The 18,930-nt window shown below is 36.5% G+C and overlaps 3 protein-coding genes across 7 annotated transcripts; 1 reads left to right on the plus strand and 2 right to left on the minus strand.

Annotated features, from left to right (window-relative positions):
* Positions 1 to 751: 751 nt before the first annotated feature.
* Positions 752 to 3,131, minus strand: LOC149740486 (uncharacterized). The gene is made up of 4 exons (XM_089872174.1): positions 3,030 to 3,131; positions 2,433 to 2,594; positions 1,468 to 1,741; positions 752 to 1,049 (listed from the first exon to the last, which is right to left on the minus strand). The coding sequence occupies exons 1-4, from the start codon at positions 3,091 to 3,093 to the stop codon at positions 929 to 931; spliced, it is 621 nt and encodes a 206-aa protein (XP_089728300.1). The 5' UTR covers positions 3,094 to 3,131; the 3' UTR covers positions 752 to 928.
* Positions 3,053 to 18,846, minus strand: LOC149740487 (F-box/WD repeat-containing protein sel-10-like). Of its 5 annotated transcripts, XM_089872146.1 has the most exons (15): positions 18,584 to 18,846; positions 18,202 to 18,339; positions 17,326 to 17,561; positions 16,674 to 16,779; positions 15,186 to 15,355; positions 14,493 to 14,638; positions 14,064 to 14,191; positions 13,273 to 13,454; positions 12,812 to 13,011; positions 12,445 to 12,559; positions 12,075 to 12,263; positions 6,984 to 7,106; positions 5,624 to 5,808; positions 4,458 to 4,559; positions 3,504 to 4,165 (listed from the first exon to the last, which is right to left on the minus strand). In XM_089872146.1, the coding sequence occupies exons 3-15, from the start codon at positions 17,539 to 17,541 to the stop codon at positions 4,003 to 4,005; spliced, it is 2,025 nt and encodes a 674-aa protein (XP_089728272.1). In that variant the 5' UTR covers positions 17,542 to 17,561; positions 18,202 to 18,339; positions 18,584 to 18,846; the 3' UTR covers positions 3,504 to 4,002. The 5 variants fall into 5 exon arrangements, with proteins under 5 accessions (XP_089728275.1, XP_089728272.1, XP_089728274.1 ...); XM_089872149.1 differs by lacking the exon at positions 3,504 to 4,165 and adding an exon at positions 3,053 to 3,137 and having other exon boundaries at positions 18,202 to 18,846; XM_089872148.1 differs by having other exon boundaries at positions 17,326 to 17,545; positions 18,202 to 18,846.
* Positions 8,017 to 11,570, plus strand: LOC149740488 (putative monocarboxylate transporter 5). Its single transcript, XM_089872154.1, has 5 exons — positions 8,017 to 8,265; positions 8,668 to 8,808; positions 9,167 to 10,027; positions 10,301 to 10,591; positions 10,950 to 11,570. Exons 1-5 carry the CDS (start codon positions 8,064 to 8,066, stop codon positions 11,108 to 11,110), a joined length of 1,656 nt encoding a protein of 551 aa, XP_089728280.1. The 5' UTR covers positions 8,017 to 8,063; the 3' UTR covers positions 11,111 to 11,570.
* Positions 18,847 to 18,930: the final 84 nt, after the last annotated feature.

Here is an 18,930-nt window from a genome sequence, read left to right on the forward strand (position 1 = left end):
CGTTTGAAAGCTGTTATAGCAGTTTGTTTGTTGAAATGTTGACAACTTTGCAACAAATACGAAAACACCACGCAGACAACAAACAGTTTAGAATATCGGGAAATAAAATCACCAACTTGGGGAATAAATGTAAGGCAACAAAAAGTTAACTTAAACTTGTAAATTCCAAAACATTCTTCGTGTTATCGGGTTCCTCGCTTTGTTACAACTATATATGTGTGTACATTTGTCAAATGCACAAATCTATATTTATCCCAGGCAAAAATGTATTTTGGTACAAATGGTTGGATAATAACAACAGAACACTTATTTTACAGCTAATTAATGTTGGGTGATGTATTTGCGTACGCCCGTACGGTGTTGTCTGCCTTGTAAACAGTATGGTATAATTACTAAATGACGTGCTGGAGGAAACTATAACGTACAGGGTATGAATAAATGAAATTGGATTATTATTACTATATACTCAGTTAGTTTGTTAATATTTTCCATTTGGGTTTTGGTTATACGTTACTATAGCGACCGAAGGTTGGTTTAGCAACCGCTTTTTTTTCTCACACCTTTTCTGGAGTAGTTTGACCGTAACGTCTTTTATAACTATACCGTTGTTGCCAAAATCCGTTACTTTGTTGTTTTAGCTAATTTGACTTTCGCTACTGTATCCGAAGAGATATTTTTCACATTTAAACATATAGTTTTTCACTTTACGTAGCTAAATAATACAAATAAATCAATCATATCGACTCAATGGTAATTATATGCTGTTCTTGTTCAATAGTTTGTACACTAACACTTTTCAACAATATACCATTTATTACAATGCAACTATAGACCCGCCGCTGTTGAGAAAATACACAATTAAGAAGAACAATTGTACAGATTAACGTGTTGAATCTGTTACACTATCATAAACATCATTTTTTTAAATTTAAGACTCCTCGGGTGCTGAGTCGGTACTCGGATATAAAATTCTGCTCAACACTTGGAACTGCGGTTCTAAATCATCGTTGTCGAAATAAATCTTCCCATCTTTCCCGCGGATCGTAGCTCTAAAAAACAAAAAAAACTTCTGAAAATGCATGTAGAGTGTTGAAAATAAGTTTATGCTTTGTAAAGCGGTATATTGTTAAATAAGGGTAATACTTGCTTTTGCAAGGCGGGGCAAAATGGGACATGTGGATACAATGGGATTTAATAATAAACAAATAAAAATATTAAATTATTATTTTTGCTATGCTGTAGCCTATAAAGCGCATGCTAAGGCTATTTACGTTAATGGTATAAACTTTTAAAAGTAGGTGTTAAATTATGGGAGAATATGTTCTTCAAGTGTCCCAATTTCCCCACAGTAACACGTGTGTGTGATGTGCATATTTACAGTAAACGTATTTTCAGTCCCCAGAAATACTTCTACGTTAGAAAAAGTCCATGTTAAACAGCTGATGTTTTTAATAAATAATAAACTACCTTATAACAACCCCTCCGCAGGTGGGCGCCACCCATTTCATGGTCCAGCGCTTCTTATTTACTTTATTATCAGCGTATATCATCTGGGTACAATTGGCAAGCATTTTCGTTCCCAGGCGTGCATTTTTCTTATTACTCTTCTTCACAAAACGGCCCAAACCGCAAGAGACATTGAACGAACACATGCAGTCGGAGGTTTGTTCTTCCACCGGATCGAGGAGCAAGTAAAACCCACGCATTCGACCCTCTGTTTTCGACCTCACTTTAACTGAAACTGTCAAGTAGGATATTTAACTCATATTGTGGACGTTGGCGTTTTCTTAAGTTAAAGGACTGTGGCAAAAAGCAACAACGAAACTTTCTATACCGTAGGGGTGGGGGAAGATCGGACGCATCTTATAGCACATAATATCCAAATATGCTGATCGTGTTTTAAACAATTAACAGCAGTCTAGGGGACTCCCGAGGATACGGTTTTGTAACTTTTTGAATGACCTTTGTTTACTAAAAAAATGGGACGAGAAAATAGAATGAAAAGGTGTTCCATCTTCTCCCACCCTACTATAATGTACGCCAGAGAAAGATAGTTCATGTTTTTATTCTTTTATCGATCAAGTAGTGAACAAAGAATATTTACAGAATTATACAATAGTATTCTCACCACTCTAAAAAGGCATTTTAAATGTTAACAAAACAATTCGGAAATATGGAAAACTAGATGCTAAGGGTATCCATCTTACCCCACACTACCGTATGTAAAAAACATTGTCATTGAAACCGACTGCAACTCATTATAACAAATACTTCAACATTAAATAGTATCTATAGTTGTGCGGTATTAGTACCGCCGTCGAGCATCGAACCCGGCACACCTTGGTTTCGATGCATGCGACTAAACCAGTGAGCCACGGCGCCGGAAGACCTATCCTGCAGCATCGACAAAGAGTGTTGTTTTAACAACTTACCCTTATGAGCTCGACCCGGTATGTACCGGTTATTTGAGTCCAAGCCCTCGACTACAAGCTCAAATTTAGCTCGGTATCCTGGTATTATGCCTGGTAGCAACCAATTGTCGCCAGTGGCAGCATTCCATACAAAGGGAAGTTCACACGAGGATTGAGATTGTCCTGTGATTTAATATTGTTAGGACCAACAACTGGTAAGTGAATAAAAACAATGTGTAATGTCTAGCAATGCGCATACAGCTTTAAACAAATAACAATTCGTTGTAATCTGCTATAATCGCAGCATAAATAGAGTATGGGGTCGGGGGAGACGGAACACCTTTAACACATAATATTAAAATATCCTGATTGTGTTTTAAAAAATTGACAACGGTCTATGGAAGTCGTGAGAACGCGGCTTTAAAAAGCTTTGAATGTTCTTTGTTTACTACCAAATGAGACGAGAAAAAGGTGACCCATCTCCCCCACTGTATTATATATTCGTCTGTCAACAAATATATTTTTTCTTAAATCTAACGCATTTAAAATGTTGTAAATGTTTTTCTGTGCAAATGATGGGCAAAATGACGTAAAAGAAAGAAATTAAACATTGCTTACCTTGAACGGGATATAAGAAAATGCAACTATACGCAAAAATGACGATAAATTGCAAAGTTTCCATGCTGCTGCTTCGACTACTATCTGTTCTGATTACACCTAGGCTACCTACAGAAAGTTAAGTAACTTTAAACGGTTAAGCAAGATAAACTGCACGGATGACAAAACACCAGGAATGTAGCGGTTTCTGGGAAAGTAAAACGAACCAAGAAGCAGCAGCAGTTTCACGAAAAAACAGCAGAAGCTGCTTCGCGGCCTACTAGGGACACGCCTTATAAGGCCTTTTGTATGTAATATAAACTGTTTCTCTATTATATGCTGCTAACATATATACAAAACTTAACTGCTGCTACCGATTCGTATTTCTGATGTTTTACCGTCTTAAGGGAAAGTTTGAATATGAGCTTACAGAAGGACCCAAACGCAAACATAGTTCTTGCAGGAAAAAGGAACCAATCTATAGCAGCAGACTAATTTCCTGTGTCTGGAATTTTGTATTTGATCATTGAAACTTGGCAAATGCATGGAAAACAGTCGCATGCTGTGTTCTGGGAAAAGGGAAATTTACAGAGAGAACTACGCACAGTGCGGTACATGATTTGATATACAGTGGCTTATCAGATTGAATGGCAAAGGTAAAATCACAGTATACGCGCGATTCGAGGCACTTTTAGAAACATTAGGTAAACTATGGAACACTATAAAAATTAAGTTAAACGAGTAATACAGTAAGGTGGGGGAAGATAGGACACATTTAAACACCAAATTTCTCGTCCCATTCAGTGGTAAACAAAGAGCATTTAAAGAATTATAAAACCGTATCCTTGCGACTCCCATAGACCGTTGTTAATTGTTTCAAACCCGATCAGGATATTTGGATAATTTGTACTAAAGGTGTCCCATCTTCCCCCACCCTACTATACATCAAAACTATATACAAAAAGCAGAAATTCTAAACTAGAGTAAAACACTTTTAAAAAATGGCGTTTGGGGTGATGGGGGTAAAGGGGGATTCCCGGAAGTCCCACACCCTAACTGTGCCGTCATGGGACGCGGACACCACGCGGGTGGGGCCGGATGTGACGCAATTGATCTGACCTTTATGACCCCGTAGTTTGCGGATTGGAATCTCATTTCTAGATTCAACAAAAAAGTAATTTGAATAAATGAATGTAACTCACTTTATCCTCGCGTGGCCGGAAAACAACAGTGGTTATTACACGGGTATCCATACACCTCGCTCCAGCTTACGAGTTACCAAGTATGTTACTTCGTGGTGATTATTTTTTTGTGGATTTTTTCATTTTTTTACAGCTTTAAAATCATTTCAAGGTGTATAAATCGTTTCAAACGGTAACTTAAATTATGGTTGTTGGTTTAAGTTACACGAGATATTGCGTTTAGTTATTTTCTTGAGTGACCGCTTACCCAAAAATTCCCCAGTAGGTGATTACCCCATCTTTAGATGCTGTAGTAAGGACGCCAGACGTCGCTGTTGAGTCAGTGATTCTAAGCTGGACCGATTCGATCCTGGATGTAAATACATCTACGTGGACTTTGGTATTAGCTTTAGGGGTGTTAAAAACACAGTATGGTAAACAGCAAGTGCAGCTGTATGCACACACTGTTTATTTATTCACACTGGCATTACACAAACTGGCCTACGATCAAGTTTCTCTAATACAGGGTGTTCAGAAAGTCACTGTGCACTCATCTAATGATTTTTTTCGATTCACTTCTCCGCGTATACTCTGACGCAGTGTGCATTAGCATATGTAACGACGTGTCGGCGTTGACGCGGTACCCATGACATTCAGCTTAATACACAAACAAACTGCATTAGCTGATAAATATTATGTTTGTTTATTAGAGAGATGGTTTATTTGAAAAACATTCCAAATTAACTAATTGGTTACTTTCAGTAATAAGTAATTAATAATAGTTAGGCAGGTAGTATTTTTTATAGTAGGGTGGGGAAAGATGGGACACTTTTAGCACATAATACCCAGAAATCCTGATCACATTTTAAACAAGTAACAACGATCTAAGGGAGTCGTCAGGAAACGGTTTTATAACTCCGTGAATGTTCTTTGTTTACTACCAAAAGTGACGAGAAAATGAAAAGGTGTCCCATCTCTCCCACCCTACTATATCAGCCCTATTGGATTTTTAGTTTTTTTATAAACTGTTGCATTTGTATATATTGGTCTGATAGTCCTACTGTATGATTATGAGTATTTACTTGGTACACAACTCGCCGTTTGCCTTTAAAACGTTTGGGAATCGCTTAGGAATAAAAATTAACATGGATTAAAAATTAGAGGGGACATTGGTCCAAGCCTGTATTGATGCTAACAGGGGTCACTTTAAATATCATTTTTAATTGTCATTCATTTTTACCTACTGGATTGTATACTAAAAGATACATTTTTAATAAATATGTCTAAGCGCGCGGTGACTTTCCGAAAACCCTAAATGAGAGAAAATTTGATCGTATTTATATATACGTTGTCGTAAGCCAATTTTTCATAAAGGTAATATGAAACTTGACTGCCACGATCGAAATAACAAATTGTTTTAATGACGTCACAAACCGTTCTTTATGTGGATGAAACGAGCGAACGAATCGACCGCTGATTGGCTCCCACAACATTACGTGACCGCCGGCAGCCGATGCCAGTAGACCGTGACTGAAACTGACCGACATCGTGGCAGTGGCTGACCCTGTCCATAACACTCTGATGCATTGTCCAGTGGCAATTTCCCAAACCCGGATGCTCTGCGTTTTGAACGAACTAGTTGAGTGTCATCATGTTTTTCACAGAGGCCCGAAGCACCGCTATGAACGAACCAGTTGAGTCATCGTGTTATTTATATGTGGCCGCGCTCCGCTGCGGTGAGAATGATATAATGAATATGTTTAACGCGGCCCATTCAGGCGTTAAACCGTGTATGCGTTGTGTGAAAGCATCAATGAGCTTAAACTTAGCAGCTGTAGCAATCCGATGGCTTGCCAGAATATTAATCGCATATACGCGTTGTTGGTAAGAGATTAAGTCCGACGGCAAGGTCGGTTTTACCGTTATTGTTCTAGCCAGTTCTAGCCGGTTTGAGGTTGTAAATAGTGTGCGTATTATTGTTGTTGCTTTGCTGCAAAAGGTGGTAATATTACAACTGCCGGTTTAGGTGTATTTGCAGTGGCCACCTCAGTGTCTATTCTAATTGCTAGTCACGAAATATCGAAGCCCAATGCGACTTGTTAGTCCAGCAATAACCACAAGTAATGCTGCTTAATTACCTGATTACGCCGAGCGAGAAGTGTGAGTGTTGTGCTAATTACATTTGGATTATTATAAAGCCCATATAACCATGTTCATAAAAGTATGTTCAAAAGATTACCGAAGCCTATTAGCCAACGGAAGCATGACAACTAGTTAAAACGTAAGTAGCACGCGTTGCTCGGCGTTTGGAACTGAACAAAGTCTTAGTTTACTGCGGGGTTGTGCAGTAGTAGAAGCAGTTCGTTGGTTGTAAAGCTATATATTTATAACTGCAGGAGCTGTCGTATGACTGGCGTTCTCGAGGGTTTGTAAGATCAGGCAAAGTTTAAAGTGTCAAGGCGTTTAACTTTACTGTGATAAAGTCATGTTGGAAGTTTACCATGGTGTTGTACAGACGCACAGTGGACTGCACACTGACAGAAGGCAATGCCAGTTACAGTTTTTACTAAGAAGAACATAAGAGGAAATCAGTAAATGAGGCCGTGGTGTTTATTTGCACAGCTTTGAATAGGAGTTCGGTAGCACATGTGTTTATGATTTACAGAGCCAAGAAAAAACGCATCTAGAAAACGTAGTACAGATAAAGACAAATATCTAATTCTGTAAACAGTTTAAAACTGTACAGTTGTAATTATTAAAAATTAAGAATAAGAAAGAGATTGAAACAGTGTACCTTATCTGCTGAACCAGAGAATAGATTGTTGAAGCAATCGTCTGCATCCATTGCAAATATTGCAGAGGTATGTCCCCTGAGGGTGCGCAGAAGTGTGCAGTGATGTATATCCCACAACTTTATCTGTAACAACATTTACAGCAGTTAGGACAGCGTAGTATATATATATAAAGTAGAGTGGGAGAAGACGGGATATCTTTAGCACATAATATTAAAATATCCTGATCGTGTTTTAAACAATTATCAACGGTATATGGGAGTCGTAAGGACACGACTGTATAATTCTTTGAATGTTCTCTGTTTGATACCAAATGCGGCAAGAAAATAGAATAAAAAGGTGTCCCCCCACCCTATTAAACAAAACAAAATGTAAACGGAATTGAAAAATAGGTCACACATCAATGCCGCCAGGTGCGACAGAGGGTGAAAACACCAGTAAATTTAACTTGTGATCTTTGCACCTTACGAGTCGGTGAGTAAACATTAGCCTTGTCGGCTGTAAAAGCCGTCGCAGTATATCAGTGGTTCCCAATGTTTTTTTAGCGCGACCTAAATCAGAGTTTTATGAACACATCGAAAAAAAAACGTCTTTATTAATGTATGCATTCTATACTATTTTTGGATGTATATGAAGTAGACAAGAGACACAAGTTGTAGTACAGAGTTTATTAAACACATGTTTGTTAACAAACTAAAGAAAAGAAAAAACTCGTTTTGATAGATTTAAATCACCTTGGCGCTACCCGTTTTTTAACCCTGTGCGAAACATACTTTGGTAACCACTGCCGTATATCAACAAGGGTGCTGCCAGGAAAGAAAAGATACGTGTGTAAATGGCACTAGCAATGTATGCATAACGATTTGTTTTTATACTGTCGCGCAAGCTGACCGGAGGCTTAATACATAGCAGTTGGCATATGAGAATAAAGCCGTAAAATGCAGAAGTCGCTTATCAAAAAACAGCAATATTGTTTACGCACAATCTGAGGGGTGTAGGTCAGGTTGCTATGTGATGTGTTTAACGTTTACTGTTTTGGCAGGAGACGCTGTACTATAGGGTTGTCAATAGATATAGTTCTGATGTTAATGAAATACAAAGCTCCTCCTGAGGGGGGTTGGGGGTGGGTGGTGACATTCACCGCTTTCCTCACTTACGCCATCGTGTGGGCTGTTCCGCGGGCTATGAGCGTCCTTTTCGATGCCTTTCAGCGGGAGTTTCATTCAACCAATTCAGCAACCTCGTGGATAACGTCACTAATGTTCGGTTTCCTCGCCTGTGGAAGTAAGTCTTCTCGCCAATAAAGCCTGAACTACCGACCATAAGCAATTTTGACTGACAATTTTAGCACTATGTGTCGACGTGAAATTTACGTTAGAACTAAAATGCATTTTAGTTTGGCCATAAGCAATTTTGACTGACAACTTTAAAACCATTAGTCGACGTAAAATATATGTTTTATGCAAAAATGCATTTCAGTATATTCATAAGCAATTTTGACTGACAACTTTAAAACTATGTGTCGACGTTCAATATACGTTTTATGCTAAAATGCAAGCCAGTTTGCTCCAAATATACTATATGGGTGACTGGGAAGGACGTGAAGTACTGGGATTTAGGCTACACAGTTGGCCCATTACTCCAGCCTCGCCAAATCTTTGTGTCAGTAAAGTTTGTGTTTTACAGCTCTGCCTGGAAGTGTAATCACGGGTGTGCTTGGACCACGGAAGACAATGATGATTGGCGGGGTGTTGTCATGTATAGGGACAGTCGTTGTGTCGCAATCTACTAACATCAACACAGCATACGTTGGCAGCGTGATAGCTGGTATGTAAAGTTTGATGATGGGAAGCTTTTGGTTAAGACAATATCTTAATCAGCGACAGTTTAAATATGCGAAAAGGGCAGAGAGATATGTTATAAGAAAATAATTGCTTGTCGATACAGATTAACCTAATCTGGCATTACAAGAGTGACGGGTCGACTGTCAACGTATATCATATAATAACCATGTCCATGACACTGACGGTAATCGTTTAAACAACTGGCATTTTCCCACGTCGATAAGAGATATAGACAGCCCATCATTGAACTTTACGTTCACGCTAATCACACGTATATTACATTCTGATCGCACGCACTACAATTATAACTTTGAACAGACTTTAAACTTCTTGTCACGCAGGTACCGGATTCGGGTTCGCTTACTGTAACGCTACCTCACAGCTCGGTATCTATTTTGACCGCAAGAGGTCGTGGGCGTTCGGGATGGCGTCTCTCGGTTCCCCGGCTTGTGGGATGTTGCTGCCCCTTCTTATGACCATCATCGCAGAAGTGTACGGTTGGTCAAGCGCCGTACTGATCGTAGCAGGCTTCTGCTTAAATCTATGCGTCGGGGCATCGCTTCTTCGGCCCGTTATCATAGAGGACGACGAGGATAGGAAGATTAAAGATGATGGAATGAATTCGCCAGATGTGGTTCGAAAATGGGATGCACAGTCGCTCACAAACTGCGACGACGAACTAAATCCTGTGATGTTTCCAGAGGTTGATACTTTTCAGTTCCTAAAAGCGATGTCGCGATCTGCGAGCAATATTCATGCGGCAGAGGACGTGTCTTCGGAGCAACAGGTAACTCACTCTCTACCGCATCTTAACCGTCCCGAAGTTAGGACTACCAGGTCAACTTACAAGCAAGCAATTTTGAATAACTTCCGCGCAAAGCAAGAACAAAACAACAACGAACTGACCGTGAAATTGAACATTGACACGTCATCTGGTGACGACAAATCCATCCCTGACGTCACATGCACGAAAGGAAGCGACCTGAAGCGAATGACTGACGTCCTAGAACCTTATATTTCTCTCATCAGCCAGTGGAGGTTCATGTTGTATGGCTTGGGAGGATTCCTGGACTTTTTGGTTCGGTTTACCCCGACGTGGTTTATCGTGGTGCATGTCCAATCACTTGGGATGACCAGGGAGCAAGGGGCGTACCTTCTAATTGTGTTTTCTGTCTTTGACAGCGTGATTCGTCCGATATCAGGTAAAATGCAATGCAGTACATGTAAGTCAGGTTACTTTGATTTCAATACGTGGTTGTTTCTACTAATTTGTGATTAAAAGGTTCAAGTTTCAACTATTACTTTACTCGAAGCATTTGCGAATGAACAAGAACGTTTGTTAATCTATATAAAAATATTGAACGGTATAAAGAGATTTTTGTCTGGCCAAACACAGATCAAATCTTTTTTGTCCTGAATGCCGATGCAGTTATAAGTTGGAAGTTTCCTCTGTTTTAACTGATAATTCTGTTTAGGGTTCGCGACGACTTTCGTGTCCCAGAACCGGTTGCGAAGAGGTTTCGAAATGTCAGCTTTCGCAACTACGCAAATCTTGATGGGGATATTTAACCTTCTTTCAACGCTCGCAACCACATTTCCAATGCTTGCAGTCTACATGGCTTGTTTCGGCATGACGAATGGTTTGAACGCAGTATACTGCTTCCCAATTATCACAAGACTTGTTCCGATCGAACGATTACATCATGCGATCGGGGTTTTTCATTTTATAAGTGGACTTGGGATTCTGACAGGGCCACCCTTTGCAGGTAAGGGAATGCCAGTGCACTTGGTTGGAACGTTTCCTTACAGAAGCATTTCAGTTGAGTTAGAGTTACATATGAAGAAATTAAGTACGAATATTCAATTGGTTGCATGTTAAACCCAAAGTTAGTATAGACCATACTAACTTTGGTTAAACCTAGAAAAACTGCATAAAACTAAGACATGGAGATTGAATAGAGTTTGTGCAACATGTGTAATCAATGGAAACTTAACCAGCTAACCTAATTTAGGACAAGCAAACAGTTTTTGTCTTTTGCATCATAGGCATTTTAGAATATCACTTTATATTTTTATCATTATGTTACCCAAAACATGAGTACTATCAAACTTTTTTCTCACCAGGATACCTGGCTGACTGCTCCAAAAGCTACTCAGCGGTATTTTATTTCTGCGGAGTAGGAAGTCTAATGTCAGGGCTTGTGGTGGGTGCTCTATACATACTTGTGCAAAAGTATGGGGTACGAATCACCCCTGTTCATGCAGGGGAAGAAAAAACTCAATGATCTTGAAGCTTTCTTTTGGAATACAATATTCAAAATTGAGCTAAACAGGACGATTGTACTATACGAAGTTACTCTGTCTACAGAACTTACCCTGCTACAGGAAAATTAGAAAAACAACCGGACTCTCCTGACTTAAGTTCCAGTTGGTACGATACCTTCGTTTTGATGCTTTATCTGCATTTTAACTGTGCAAGTACGCAAGTACTAATCTCCGTGCAACTAAATACCACATTTACACCTGACCAACCTCTGCTAGATGTATTTTCAAAGCTATTTGCTTGATTTTTTTTCGTGCTATGCACATCTTGGTAAACTATGCCTATTGTGTAACTCTGTCCAGTTTTTTATAAAAACTGTGAAAATTTTATTTTAATTTTTCATGTTCTCTTGTTTGTCTATTGGACTGTCATTTTGTTTACTACTGTTTCTGGCAATAAAATTTCGACGATGCTTTTTTGAACACATTTTAGAAAATACTACCCAAATTTTCATAGTACTAAAACATTGTTATATTGTATCCACTGTGTAATCTGACAGTTGAACAATATCTAATACACGAAACATTAAATATACTTCAGCTTGGAAATTAATGCAACAACTAAAAGACCAATCACTATCTGGAAGTGACCTAACTACATAGAGGGTTGCCCGGTGGCATAGTGGTTAGCACACCCACCTCAAACCCAGAGGTAATGGGTTTAAGGCTTGTCGCTGCTACCATTGTGGGCAAATGTCACTTATGGCCATTGCTCCAACCCAGTGGTCACCAATGGGTTGTCCAAATTATCACCGAGATATAAATAAAAAAATACCCACAAAGTAACATACATGGCAACTCGTAAGCTGGCACGAGGTGTATGAACACCTGTGTTATAGGTTATAACACCTGTCATTTTCCGGCCATGCAAGAATAAAGCAATTAACATTACACTAATTTTATTTTTCCGAGTTTAATATTACTCACCATTCTGTCCTGAGATCCAGTAGCAAGGTACCTCTGTTTGCAAACCATACACCAGATTGGACCAAGGTGCCCAAATAAAGTTCTTAGACATTCTGCCTTTGCTCCCAGACGCCATATCTTAACGCATCTGTCATATGAACCACTGGCTACCAGTTTATCAGTTAGAATTGCAACGCACCAAACACTTTTCTATAGAAAGAGATAAATGATATGTTACAGGTATAAGTACAACACAACAGTGAGTTCCCAAATTTTAATAAATATGTTGAAAACTTTTGTTGAAATTATACTGTACAAGCAGATTTTTCAAGTTTTAAGATTTAAATATTTTGATATAAAAACGAATTATAATTAAAACATGATTTCGAACCTGGTGTCCAGTAAATGTTTGCTTTAACCTGCCACTTGAGGCGCTCCACACCCTTACAGTTGCATCTTTACCCCCACTGACAATCATCTTATCATTTGCAACAACACACAGAACACTGTAATGGAACAATAATATTCGACAACGGTATATAATATACACCAAGGCCTTTTATTATAAATTAATAATACTATTATTAGACCATATTTTTCCTGTTAAATTTAAATATGTTTTAAACGCAAAGCATGCTTTAACAACTATATTTGATGCTATATTGTGACTTTCATTTAATTTTTTTAATTTTTGCTACTGTAATCGAATTGATAAATAAAGTCATTATTTAATTTTTTTTTAAAAAACAGACGCCCACCCCCCACTATGCCCCGTCAGTTCCAGTTCACTGCACATCCCTTCACGCCAGTTCCGCTTGAGCAGTTTGTCTTCCCGGTATGCAGACCTCCACCCACCACCACTAGGTGTCGCAACATGACGAACATGGAGAGGAGTCTCAACACATTTTTGGCGCCAGATTTTGTTGTGTCGGCACAATGTTTCCCAAGACTTAGAAACCTGTACAAGTTCTTATTAAAGTTAAATATTGCAAGTAATTATATTATTACAGTATATTTTCTAGTTTCTTAATCTTTTGTAAAGTATCACCCCTTAAAAATGTCACCTAAAATTGTACTCAACCTGACCTAATTAAAAAACATTTTTAAACTGACGGTCATTCGTAAAAGGAGAAATAGTGACAAAAATAACTAACTGATAATATTATTTACAGCATAGAGGTTATAGGTCCAAAGTTATTTAAAAAAAAATTGTTCTAACCCTGGCACAACTTATGAGATCTGTCGGTGGTAGGAATGATAGAATGTGGTGCGCTACATTAGGGGGCAGCAGAGAGAGCATATCTCGATGTCTTCGTACAGCAAGGAAAGATGAGAGAAAATAAAGTTGTCGGGCGTCAAGTTTCATTAAAGCAAGGCGTAGAAAAGTTGCTCTTTCTGGACCTTAAGTAAGAGTAATGTAGTGATATGGGATTACTGAGTAGTGGAGTACAATATAAGTAATATGATTGCAGTTGATAAGACCTATTGTTATTGGCATGCAAAATGACACACTTCATTTAAATATAACTTAATATTAAAATAGTATTTGAGATATAGTAGGGTGGGGGAAGATGGGACACCTTTGGCACATGATATCCAAATATTCTGATCGTCTTTTTAAACAATTAACAACGATCTAGGGGAGTCGCGAGGATATGCTTTTATAATTCTTTGCATTTTCTTTGTTTACTGCCAAATTGGGCGAGAAAATAGAATAAAAAGGTGTCCCATCTTCCCCCAACCTACTATACTATAAAATAATATATTACTCAGTTCTAATTAGGTAAGTGGTAAAAAAAATTAAAATAACTATATATTGTTACAATATTATTATTGTAACTGTATATTCTCTTTAGATAAAAAAATGTTGCGGTAAAATAAGTAACAGATTTTACTTTGTTGTTTGGTGTTAAAACAATTCATTATACATATTTAAATATGACATAAAAACTTCCATACAGTCTTTAATTTAAGATTAATTACAAATTTCAACCGAAGTTGAAAACCAACCTTTCCAGGATGCATACCACTCCAATAGTTGGTCAGAATTTGGGCAAGACGAATCAGAACTACATGTACTTGCATTTTCTACAACAGGATTTTCTAGGATATGACGACGCACATGCATGGCTGTCATCCTGGAAAATAAAATAAACATTTGTAAGTTAAAATTAGCATTAAATTGCTACAGAACAGAACTATTTCAGGATTAAGATGCTAAAAAAACACATTCTAAAGAACAAAATTGGCTGTTATGACTGTCTTTTGGGAAAAACGTTGCAAGTTGGGATTAGCATTTTAATGCTATAGAGTAAAACTTATTCGGGACCATGACTTTTAAAGAACAAAATTTTAGCATTGTGAACGGTAATGTGAACGAACAAGCTTAAAACTAATAAGACAGTGTGTAAATAAAGTTATTAATATTATTCCGCTGACCAGTTCGCTTCCGGTTTCCGATGATCATGATCCACATGAGGATCAGGGGTTGTGAGACTCCTCCGGTGATGTAGAGATGGGATTCGGATAAAGGAAGATGGAATTCCCGCTTCCACTGCAGGAAGATGGAAAGGCTTTGATTCAATCTGCAGATCACAGTTTTAGAAATAATATATTAGTAGAATACAATACAGGACAATTGTAGAATTGTAGAATACAATACCTTTTTACTTTATTTTCTTGTCCCATTTGGTAGTAAACAAAGAACATTCAAAGAATTAAAAAAACTATATCTTCACCCTTCACGACTAATAGACTGTTGTTAATTGTTTAAAACACGGTCGGGACATTTGGATATTATGTGCTAAAGGTGTCCTATCTTCCCCCAGACCCCCACCCTATATATATTTTATTTTTTGTAGTTTTTCATAAGAGCCATAAAAAATTTATTTAATAAAAAAATCTTTTATAAAAAAACTCAATTCACAAAAACACCTTGGTAAATATTTTAAAAGACGCCAATGATGTCTGATGTAATTTGTTGTGCCCCCTTTATGAGCTTTTAATACCCCCTTGTATAAAAATTGCTGTAGAAGCTGTGTAATGGATGATATCAACAAAATCAAAAAATCTGCTTTAGAACCTGGATGATATTAACAAAATTAAGAATAGATTATAATAAACATAACTTACAGGGGGTAAGAGGTGGTTACGACTCATCACATCTTCCTCAGTTCTGATGTAAGCACTTTTCGTTCGATGAAATCGCTGAATCATCCTATTTTTGGTCAAACGTTGCCGAGTCGCTCGACTTATCTCGGTGCTGATTGGAGTAAATTGTTCTGATGGAAATCTTTCTGATGCTAAAAAAATAAAACTTTATATAATATATATTTATTAGGGACACAACAGTCCATAAATAAGACCAAATTTTCATTTTTAACATTTCGGTTTAAAATACTAAATCAGCATTAGTGCTAAATTTGAAATGTTTAAAATTTGTATTACTTCCTCAAAATAAACAATAAATATAGGTTGTTGTATTAAATAAATAAATATATATATATAATATATATATAAAACATAATATTTATATCCCCCCCAAAAAATTACATGTCATTTAATAGTGTGCATTAAATTTGAATTTTTGTAAAGGAAAATTTATTTTGTTCTTTGCACATTGCTTATATATAAACTATCAGAATGTATGTTCTAATAAAGATATTTATTCATTGAATATGAAACTATATCTGCAGTCAAGTAGGGTGAAAAAATCTATACATATATTATATATATATATATAAAAAAAGTAAAATTTTAAAAAATTCCTCAAAAGCAATTTCTTGTATGTTTATATTTAGGGAGGACACTTGTTGATAAATTGGCCCAATCAATCAACAGCTTTATGACATCATAATAATATGATGGCCCTTGAAACACCATCAAGAGATTGTGCCACTCAGTGAGTAACCAAGTGCCTCCAGCACAATAAGCCTTGTACAACAGGTTATACTGCTATGTAACCATGTGGTTACAAAACTAGAAGGAACTATGCACATGTATCAGTACAGCTACTGTCCATATACTAACACCACAAGAATGTGGCAGCTCAACAGGAATTTATGGTGGTGAATTAAACAGACAGAAAGGGCTAGATAGTAAAAAGAATACAGATAATTCATGTGTAGGCTATTGATTGAATCAGCAGTCACATGTTATTACAATGTGTTTATGTAGTAGTTTTTTTATTGTAGAGTTGTTTATTATCAGCAAATCCATTGTAAATGCCATGCTTTTGAATTGATATGAAATAACAAGTTTCTGAATAACATTTACAAGTTTTTGTACATGGTGAAGTAGTAACTTAATATCTAAGCACAGCTATCAACAATAGAAACATTACAATAGCTATTATGACGTTGTCAAGGCGGTAAAGACAAGTAGTGGATCTTTAGGACAATCAAATTCCAAAATTAATTATTTAAATGCCATTCGCCATTTGTAGGTATTTTATAACAATAAAGAAAAAAGTAATCAACCATATAAAAATGTCTAATTTATCAGCCTAAAAAAAGTTCAAAAATGATGTGCCTTATTTAAAAAAATGATGAGTTTAAATTTGGTGATAACATGGTAGCGGGAAAAGAATGTTTTTCCAAATGCTGGTTAATTTTCAGTTACCTGAATACATAAAATCTCGGTGCAGAATTGGTTCAACAGCGGTCCATAGTAATTGAAATTGAGGAAAGTTGCTGATTGAAATAAGTCGTTTCAATACACCACAGCGCTGTAATGTTAAACACAAAAATTACTATGTATGTACAAGTGCGTTGGGTTCAGAAATAAGTTAGCTGTCCATTCCTGCTTTATATTTTCGCTACAACTTCTGATAAATGTATAGGCCTATATTTTATATAGACATATTAGTGTTCGCCAATATATATAAATATATATTTATATAGTAAATACACTTTAACTCCTAATCAAATGGGTAGATGACAGATGTAGTTTAATGGCAAACTTATATGTTCAAATCTCATGGATACACACGTTTATTCCATTAATATACCAAACATAGGGCAGGATCCACATTGTTTGGTTAAATAAAGGGTAACAGAATGTGAACCTGCATTTAAATTTTAATAAAAGTAAATAGTTCGATAGTGCCGTCTGACAGTGACAGATTGTTAATAATCTGTCCTGCCCATCAAAATAAAACTTTAATAAAAGGCGTAAAAGTTTTTGAAGACTAAAATCCCCCCACAATTTTTTTCAAAATTTTCAAGCTGGGATTAAACTATAACCACATGCAAATAAAACATTCATTTAAAACCTGTAAATGTGACCAATTCTCAAACCAGATTGCAAGTTCATCCAGTTGTTTCTGGAACGAAACATCCTCTGGTTCATTGATCATTAATTTGTCTTCATGGTTTGTCACTGGTTGACCAGAATATTTTAAATCGCGTATTCTACGAGACTTTGAAATTGTATGAAGAAAATCTTTTACATCATAATCCACATACTGAACTGTTTGCTCCATCTCCATGTTTCTAAAAGGATTAGAATCTAGAGAATTAATGAATTAAAAAGAATTCTTAATTTTATATATATTATATATACAATTCCACATTGTCTGCCTAGTGAATATGTGTAACTTAACTCATTTTATAAGTCTTAGTAGGTCTGTATGGTAGTATTACACATTGCAGTCTTTTATAAATGTAACCAAAAACGACAGTTCATTAACCACAGGTGTTCCAAACACTTTTGTTCCCCTACGAGTTACTACATATTTAAATTTGTATTTTTTTAAAGATATTTTATTAATGTATGGGCATGGCTAATAAAAAAGACAGCCCATATCGATATCGATATGTGATTACTGACTTGAGACAATTGTAGTTTAGTGTCCTACCCTATGACATGCTTAAAGGGTAGCAGCATTTAGTATCGAACACATAGCATAAAAATACCAAAACAGGCTGAGGATCGTTATTCGCATTAACTTTTTACCATTCAAAAAGGGTATCTGATGTGCATTTGTAATTGAAAAATTTTCAATATGTTTCACACAGTTTCAGTGTGATCAAAAAATAACTTTATGTTATGCGCAACAAAAACACAATAAATAGTACACAGAACAACGTTACAGAACAACAAAATAATTTTCATTTCATCATTAACTAGCCTAACTTTGAGAACATACCTGTTCTGCTTTATTTAACAGGGAGAATGACCAAGTCATAGATTGTTGTTTATTGACTCAGCTGTTTCTCTTTCGTTTGGAGTGGGTTGTCGCTCAGGAACAGAAACATTGTATAATAGCTTGTTTCACTCCAGTGCGCTTGGTTTAAAAAAATTATAATTTCATTTTGCAACAAATCTGGTCAATTTATTGTTCGGTAATATTTAAAATTAAAAAAATCGCTTTAGGGTTTCGTCCAGATTGCCGTAGTATATTGTTTTACATTGACGCAATAAATCATTTATCTATAACTTCTAAGACTTTTGTAGACAAATTCACCATAACGGCAAAAATATAATTACGATAAACGCTAAATGCACCCAAAGATTTATTAAAAACTTACACATTGGCTTGTCGAACACATCATTTTTTATCTCCCCTGAAATTTTTACAGGAGACACCAAAGCTACCAGAAGAATTTCATAAGTTGCCCACGTAACCATTTGCCGTATAATGTCTGGACCGTGTGTAACTGCTTAGTATGTGGACCCGTAATGTGTACAACTGCGTTGGACTTAGTGATTGCTTAGCTGTCCATTACTATGTTATATTAAAGGCGGAGATAGCAAATATTTTATTGAATAAAAAAAAATAAGCATGTTATGTGTTAAATGTGTACAATGTTAATTATGGATTTATACTGTTGAAAGCACTGAAGTAGTCATTTAAATTAATGTATCAATGTCATAT

The sequence above is a fragment of the Ciona robusta genome, chromosome 2 (genome assembly GCF_009617815.1).
Source record: "Ciona robusta chromosome 2, ASM961781v2".
Classification (NCBI taxonomy): Eukaryota; Metazoa; Chordata; class Ascidiacea; order Phlebobranchia; family Cionidae; genus Ciona; species Ciona robusta.

Bases quoted from the DNA above. Each gene is read 5' to 3' on its own strand.
- LOC149740486 (XM_089872174.1), bottom strand. From the start codon at position 3,093: ATGGAAACTTTGCAATTTATCGTCATTTTTGCGTATAGTTGCATTTTC. The intron at 2,595-3,029 runs GTAAGCAATGTT...ATTAAATCACAG, and splicing joins TTTCTTATATCCCGTTCAAG to GACAATCTCAATCCTCGTGT. The intron at 1,742-2,432 runs GTAAGTTGTTAA...CCTACTTGACAG, and splicing joins ACCGGGTCGAGCTCATAAGG to TTTCAGTTAAAGTGAGGTCG.
- LOC149740488 (XM_089872154.1), top strand. From the start codon at position 8,064: ATGTTAATGAAATACAAAGCTCCTCCTGAGGGGGGTTGGGGGTGGGTG. The intron at 10,028-10,300 runs GTAAAATGCAAT...AATTCTGTTTAG, and splicing joins CGTGATTCGTCCGATATCAG to GGTTCGCGACGACTTTCGTG. The intron at 10,592-10,949 runs GTAAGGGAATGC...TTTTCTCACCAG, and splicing joins GACAGGGCCACCCTTTGCAG to GATACCTGGCTGACTGCTCC.
- LOC149740487 (XM_089872146.1), bottom strand. From the start codon at position 17,541: ATGGAGATGGAGCAAACAGTTCAGTATGTGGATTATGATGTAAAAGAT. The intron at 13,455-14,063 runs GTTGGTTTTCAA...CTCTTACTTAAG, and splicing joins GTGGTATGCATCCTGGAAAG to GTCCAGAAAGAGCAACTTTT. The intron at 4,166-4,457 runs GTAAGCGGTCAC...TGTTGAATCTAG, and splicing joins ACCTACTGGGGAATTTTTGG to AAATGAGATTCCAATCCGCA.